The sequence below is a fragment of the Phyllostomus discolor genome, chromosome 1 (genome assembly GCF_004126475.2).
Source record: "Phyllostomus discolor isolate MPI-MPIP mPhyDis1 chromosome 1, mPhyDis1.pri.v3, whole genome shotgun sequence".
In the NCBI taxonomy this organism is placed as follows: Eukaryota; Metazoa; Chordata; class Mammalia; order Chiroptera; family Phyllostomidae; genus Phyllostomus; species Phyllostomus discolor.
The window spans coordinates 151,053,667-151,061,565 of NC_040903.2; the positions used below are offsets into that span (position 1 = coordinate 151,053,667).

At 42.6% G+C, this 7,899-nt stretch overlaps 1 protein-coding gene across 2 annotated transcripts in view; it reads left to right on the top strand.

Moving 5' to 3' along the window:
- The window catches only part of CDIN1 (CDAN1 interacting nuclease 1), a 212,530-nt gene extending 206,868 nt beyond the window's left edge, over positions 1-5,662 (top strand). For both annotated transcript variants that reach the window (XM_028505661.2, XM_028505659.2), the window contains one exon: positions 3,770-5,662. In XM_028505661.2, the coding sequence (XP_028361462.1) occupies positions 3,770-3,899 (130 nt within the window). In that variant the 3' untranslated portion in view covers positions 3,900-5,662. The remainder of the gene's footprint in view (positions 1-3,769) is intronic.
- Positions 5,663-7,899: the final 2,237 nt, after the last annotated feature.

Below are 7,899 nucleotides of genomic sequence, written 5' to 3' on the forward strand. Positions count from 1 at the left end.
AAAGGGGGCAGCCATTATTCAGCTCCCACAGACTGTGGCCTCGTCAATTCATCTCTCAAGAGGATGTAAATATGCAGGATTTTGTGTAGAAGCTCCCAATTTTTATGTGTTGGCTCAAGTTTTTTAAATTGACAAAAGCCTGACCTTGATTTCATAGATCCAGTCACAGAAATGCCACTAATTTGCAAGGCAGCTGACCCCAACAGGGCCACAATGTAGCAAGGAGAAAAATGGCGAAACAGAGATAATCTCTGGGAGACAGAATTGTGCAAAAACCACGAAAGGGCACCCGGCTTTCACTCCACAGGCTCCTATTGAATTTCTCTAAATTGAAAGGAAACCAGAGAAACACATTCAAACACATTTATCAGGTTGTCGTTATTGATAGAACTTCATCTTTCATACCCTCAGGGTCTGTCATGGCTCTTGACTTTCACCTCCCATTTTTTTTCAAGAGGTATTTGTTATTGTTGCTAATTTGGTGGTATTTTATTTACAGACATAATTAGTTGTCCAAAAGTCACATTCCAATGTCTGCTCCACAGGAGTTTGTAAAATCCATTTGGAGTCTTTGATCTTATTGCTTGACCATGAGTACGGTAACATTCAAGTCACAGTCAACCTAGAAATGTGTTTACAGAATCATTTCGGATGCCCGTCCACATCCCATCACCGCCCGCGCCCTGGCTGGGGCCGGGCTGCACTCCCAGTAGCAGACCAGCCCTCCGCTGCGCACATTCCCTCGGGCCCAGGGACTCTGTTTTCCTTTAAATGCCGTTAACAGTCTCTTTGATTTTTATTGGTCACAAAGGTTATGTTTGCCTTCCCAGTGATCTCATTCGTGCCCAGTAGTGCCACAATAAATGGGAACAGGCATCAAAACGGTGAAATCCGTCAACTCACAAGCACGTACTTGACCCACATAAACATGTCTTAGGTCCTGTTTTCTCTGGTTTACACCTTTTTAGAAGAAAACACTAGAGTTGGCTTGCTTGGTTTTTCAAACTTGTCAACCAAAATGTTCCCTCTGTTAGTTCAGATAAGCAAGGAATTAATTATATAAAGTTTCTTAATATGGTCAGCCTCTTCATAAACAAATAAGTTGCTGGGAGATTATCTTCCCAGTATCTGATGATCTCTGGATCACGAGTTGGAGAAAGCTCAGAAATGTACTCAAGTAGGTATTGGGAACAAGGCCAGATCTTGTTCTGTCATTAAATTTCCAAACTTGTCACCCTCTAAAGCTCCTATTATTTTTCTCAAAGACCATGTAATTTAAAAGCCTCCCTCTACCAATCTCCACTTACAAAGGGGGTTGTCTTCTCTCATCTTTAATTATTTAAGCGCATATTGTCAACCACAGCTTTTGAGCCACATGACAGACTTAGTAGTACCGAAGGTAATATAATTCCATTCAAAAGCTAAGAAGCAAACACTTAGATACATGGTGGAGTTTCCTGATGAGTCACTAGTCTCATATACTGATAATTTACAGACCCACATGGCTACCTTTAGGTGGTCCTGGTAGTGAACCATCACATGAAATGTTCAGATTCAAAATCTTGCAAAAATTTTTTGAAGTGCAGATTTCACCCGCTACCTCACAAGTGAAATGAGTCCATTTGCTTGGTCTTTGAGGTGTTTCGCAGCCCAGCTTCTCTGCCTAGAAAATGCCATTTTTGTAAAGAGCTGTCATGCTTTGTGTCCTTTGGCTTATGATTTAGCTGCTCAGCAGAAGTACAGACTGCTCTTGCTCTCTCGGTGCTGGTAATATGTGTTTTTGTTTTATTGAATCTTTAAAACACTGGGCTTGTTGTTTATGACCCTCATATATTTCTTTGTTCTTTTCCACGACTGGTTAGATCACATATTTTTTCTCCGTTTGTAAAAATAACAGTGCCTTTCAAAAGAACATCATGGTCTCCAGAACGGCTGCATAATACAATGGAGGAATGTGTTGAGCTTAATGTTAGGTCTATCGAGGATGTGAGTCAGGGCTGCTCTGTTGATGGGAAGGTTTGAGTCTTCTCAGATCTGATCCTGAGAATTGCAGGTCTTTCTGCTCTTCCCAGACTTGTTTTGACAGATCTGAGGTCATTTGATAACAATCTCAGAGCTTTTTTAAGCTCTGGGTAAAATAGAGATACCCAATAGTCTACGTACTAGTTGCAGACAAATGTTTGTGATGAAAGTTGCTAAGTAACCCTCAGTTAAATAGAGGCAAGTTCTCCTCCAGGTGTGAGCTTCACCTTGCGTGCATGTAAGCACTGGAGCCCGCACGCCTGTGCCATGGTAGTGTGGCTCTCTGACCCCAAAGGAAACTTCCTCAGACATACTGAGGAAGAAGAGGGCATCACCTGCAGCTAGCCCAGAATTCAGGTAAATGCCACAGCACCTGGTGCTCTGTGGTGTCTCGTCTGTGCATAGTGTCCTCTAGAACCAGCTCACTTGATGAGTTGCCATCTCACGGTTCTGTCCTTGCATAGAGGGGATGCAAAAAGTTTTAATTAATCTAGCATCCAACTTGGCTACCTTACCGATGTGAATCCCCAAATAAACCACTCCATGACATCCAGTTGAACTTGTTCCTGTGCATACAGCATCTCACAGCCCATCCTGTACTGTTAGTTTTGGCAAGTACACCACAGCATATAATAAATCATGGAAGGAAAAAGCTTTTTGGCCTAGCATGGCTCAGCCTGCTGTAATGTCAGAACACAGAAAGCAGTTCTGTTTTTAGACATCCTTTTACTAACCTAGCATTCATAATTTATGATTTTGCTGTAAAATTCCTGCAACACGACACCAAAAGTAGTGCTGCCCTTTAATTAAGAACTCTCAGTCAGAAAAACGTGAAACTGATGTGCACGCCATCTCTGTGCGCACGGTGATTGATAGTGATCACATCCCTGTGAACCCAGCCAGCAGGTCCCGACTTCCTGATGGGTAAAGTAGTCTACAGGACGACTTCCTGAGCCTGCTGCTCACCAAATTTGAGATAAGTCAGAGGCACAGTGTGGAAATGTTGGGGTTTTAAGCCTGAGTCTGTCTATAGTTTATCACGAGTCTGTGTGCCATTATTTCTCAGTTTCATGGCAAAAAAAAAAGAAAAAAGAACCTACGACCAAATCTCATGTCCTGTTTGAACTCAGAGAGGTGGTGATGGGGAGAATGGCGAGGCAGGGAGAAGGCCCCTAGACAGGCTCCCCATTGTCCTGTGGGCTACTTTTTTTTAAGACTGCAAAGAAAGAATGACAGAAAGGACTTCTGACCCTATTATGCATGAGTAGAACATTACAGCCAGAGGGGGACCTTGAGCTGTTCCATTTTTAAATTATTTCTCTTTTCGAAATTATTCTTTCTCCTCAGTTGCAAATAGCTAAGTTCAATTCTGAGGAGACCTCAAAGTGGTAGGAGACGGAAACCCCAAGCCAGACGCTGGCTGGCTCGTCACTGTCTCGGCTCGGGTTTTCTCCTCCATCAGCCCAAACTCGTGACATCTTCCCGAAAGGCAGTTAGGAGGGTGCATGTATCTGAAATACTTCATGTTCCTTGAAAGAAAGGTAGTAAATGTGCCCCAGGTGGTAATATTTGCATCAAATAAGCTCTTTTGTATCACTTTAGCTACTTCCAGTCATAATTATAGCAACCAAAATAAAAACATCTGTGCAATAACATCATTTAATCATCTTGCCAGTGCTTCGAAGATTACTTTTTGGGGAACTATGTTGATACTACATGTGTATATTATTCTCTCGTGTTCCTGCAGATTCGGGCCAGGCCTGGTCATCTACTGGTACGGGTTCATCCAGGAGCTGGACTGCAACCGGGAGAGAGGCATCCTGCTCAAGGCCTGCTTCCCCACGGACATCGTCACCTTGTGCCACAGCGTGGCTTGACCCTGATAGTCCTGGAAGAGGAGCTGGGAGGAAAAGGTGAATCCGGAAGCAATTTTACTTTCCTGCAGCGTCAACTGCTGGCAACATCTGCTCTGAACTCCAGCTGAACTCTTGCTGCCGGTGGTCACACTACTACCTCTTTAGACAAACATATCAAGAGTTTCTGTTTTCCTTCATCCCTTGCTGATGTGAACAGCCAAGAACTACAGACACAACCCACTCATTATCAGCATTTCTGTCTCTGTCAAACAGTTCGTTTATAGATACTCATAATCTTTCTTCCTTCCGGATGGTTTCTCCTTGAATATTGAACAAAAGAAAAAATGTGGAAACTGAAAGGTGTGATTTTTCAATTCTCCTCCCAGTTACCGAATCGCCCACTTTTTTTTTTCTCCTAAGGCTCCATTCATTCTCTCTCCCGCCCGCCTCTCTCTGTGCGCACGGATACCCAGTGTCGCATTGCCGTCATGGAATAATCGAGCACGGTCTCAGCGAAGCTGAAGACGTCAAGCCTGACGCTGAGTTTCCGCCCTCACCTGCAGGACCCTGCCAGGCCGGCGGGCGGCCCGCGCCGCGTGCTCGTTCAGTCCAGTCTTTACGGTTTCCTGACTTCCATGGCCTGAAGCCAAACTGAAAAATACACTTGATGAGAATTTCCTCTTTTTATAATACTTACTTGAACACCAAACATTTTTCATTTATCTCATTTGGAAGTATGAGTTACATTGTGTCTGGAAACCACACTCCTTCGCTGGACGGGGGGCCGCGGGAGTTGATGGAAGCTCAGTGCCAGCTTTGACAAGGGTTTATTTCTTAACCTGGCTGGTTGTCAGTATGTATGATAGTATTTTTATGAGTAAAATTTTTTAAAAGTGCAGTCGGTACACTGCTTTTTATCTGCATTTTATACCACATAATTATGTAACACTCAAATAATTTAGGCAATAGAAGTATTCAGCTTTGAATGAGTGAAGTGTACCACAAATAAACTTAAGGTGATTTTCAATAAGCAAAATAAAGAAGAGTTTGTATTTGTTCACTTTAATCTATTTACTTTTTATGCTGTAAGTCAAATTTCAGTCTAAAGCAAAACGTCAATAAATTCATTATAAACCTATATTTTGGAAAGTAAAAGATAAATGGATGCCCAGAAATGTATTTAGTGAAATATTTGCCCTAGTGCTGACAAAAAATAATGACTTTTAGAATGTTGAATTGGTGAGCTTGGAAATATTAATTAAAATGTAAGCTTCTACAAACATGTTTAAGTTACTCGTATTGCTTGGTTCTTTCAACAGACTATGCTATTATTAGTACTATGTTTGTTTTACCTAAGAGGTTTACACAAGTCTGCTTTTTCTTTTGAAGGATCCAAACATGCAGATTTTAACTCTGTTGAAGGTTGCATTAAACAAAAAGCTAAGAGAAAGATGATGAAATAGTAAGGAGGTCTCAGGCAAACTCCTCTTTCTATGTAAAATGCATCATTCGAGTTTTGAGAGTGAAGCAGAAGGATTTGAAACCACTGCTCTTGTCTCAACACACACACACACACACACACACAGACTCACACCCCTTAAACGAAAGTGTTGTGAAAAGCAGTTTTCAGGGCTTGCTCCAAACTACTTTTTCTTCTTTCGGAATAAATTACATGTATCTGCACAGATGTTGAAAACCCTGTTAAACCCTTGTCAAGGGTTTGTTTGTTTTACATTAAACAAATTTATGGTGGGGGTGCACAAATAAATTAAAAAGTAAGAGGTGCTTGCACTTCGTGGGCATTCTTCTGCCTGGCGCCCTGACATAATGTGTTATGAGAAGGTATTGGTGCTCTCCCGCAGAGGCCCCGCCTCCTCTGTGTGAATGAGGTTTTAAACTTCAGCTCTTAAACGTAGTCAAGAAACCAGCAGCAAACTGTGCATACTATGACAAAGTTACAAGTTGTACAAAACTTAAGCTTTTTCTCCCATAAGAACTATTGTGATTACTATACCTACTCCTTTTCAGTTGGAGGAGTATGGGGTGGGCAGGGAGTAATGTTCCCAAACAGGAAGCTTCACCCTTACTCTTTTATTTTATGCTAGAAATACTTATCTGTGTTACATCCATGTGTGTTGCTTGTTTACTTGTTTGGTTTGTTTTAGTTTAGACAACATACACATCATCCCTGGAAAGGAGACACAGGATGTCAACTTTCTTTTATTGCCATCGTCATTAGAACATTAACATTAAAGCCAGATCTTGTTTTATGGAGCCCTCTGCAAACTGTGCTAATGAATTATGCCAACCCAGAAAGCAGGCGTTGTGTAAAACGTAAAAGTAAATGATGTTCTCTCTGGCATATATAGACTTGGCCAGCATCTGCTCTCACTAACAAATAGGAGACCCTGTTGGAAGTCTGGCAGGGGGTCCGCTCAGAGCAAAGCAGATCCGGCACTGATACACTGATATCTGAGGTGACTCCATAGACTCCTTCCCCATCCCAAACACCCACCGCTGCCCCCTAGAAAAACAATGAGAATCTTTTTGTTTCCTTTGCCCTCTAGTGAGAGATACGTCAACTCTTCTAAAAACTCCTAAAATTGCATGTGAAAAGGAAGGTTCAGGGATTCAAAGTAGAACGCTGGCTCTCCAGGGGAAATAATCTTCTTGTAACCAGAAGTGTGTATACCTGCTTATTTTCCCCGAGGCTTGATTCCACCCTGGAAAAGATGATCAACTGTTGGTCTTTGGGGGCTGCATTAACTCACTGCAGCCACCAGGGATATTTGCCAAGCCCGGAATGAGGTAATCCACTAAACGGTACCTGCGGGGGGCGGGGGGGCACACTAATTAACGCACAGCACCCAAGTGAACAGTTAATTCACTGATGAAGGAGCTACACTCCTTGTTTTCTTTCCTCTCTGAATGAAGACACCTCAGATATCTGTTCTTTATTACCTGCTCCCCTACAGACCTGTTACTTTGATAAAATTAAATTTTTATTGCTTCATCCTCTTGCTTCCCACCTCTTCTAGGCCATCTGCCCCTACACTAGTCTTTGCCTGTTTCTTCGCAAGTGGTTGTGTATCCTGCACTTTGTTACTACTCCTTGGCTCTTTTTCTCCCTAGGAAATGGCCCAAGAAAAAAATCCATCCCATCTAAGTCCTGATCCGTGTGTCTCCCAGGCAGAGGTTGGGAGTGGGAGCAGTTGATGTAACCTCCTTGGAGAACAGATTACCTAAGGATCCTCCACATGCCGGAGTATTTATTCAAGGGCATGTGTGGCACCTGAAAGATCATCAAACTTGTAACTAAGATAATAACAGTTTACAGGGTCAAATATGGGAGGAGGTTTAGGCCGTCGGTAAATGTTTTGGCAAAAGGAGCCAAAAGAACATGAGGTCTACAGCTACTTTTTCAGGCTGGGTGGAGGTATGAGACTGATTAAAATTACAAATTAATACAGCAAAATACCGGTACAATTTAGCTGTTCATCTTGGAGGCAGCTTGCTTTTTTCTTGTGATCTGATGGGAACTGGTTGCCTCCAAGCGTAACTATTTTGTGACAATAATGGGAAGAGAAAAATCTCACCACTGACACATCCTCAGTCAGGGCTAAGGAACAAAGCCAGCTTAACTAGAGAGGAAACCAGAAGGTACACAATGGCAGGCTGCCGGCAGTGTCACCGTTTACAGAGAGACGCCTCTCAGAACCTGTCTGTGAAGTCACTCTGAGGTTAGAAAGGATCACAGAGGGCAGTCCGACATTCTAGGTCTCCGCGTTGCCGTGCCCAAAGCCAGCCTTCCTAGCCATAGCGAACATGATCTGAGCCTGTTTCATTAAGAACATGCCCGGGTTCCAAAGGTTAAATGAGGAAGATGGAATTATGAATTAAATAATAACCAGAACAGCTTAGGTTCCCCTTGTGTTTTTCACTTTCCTGCTATTGTTTTGAATACGGCTGTGAGACAAAGAGCGGCTTAGGTCAAGCACTATAAATTACAGTTTTCATACAA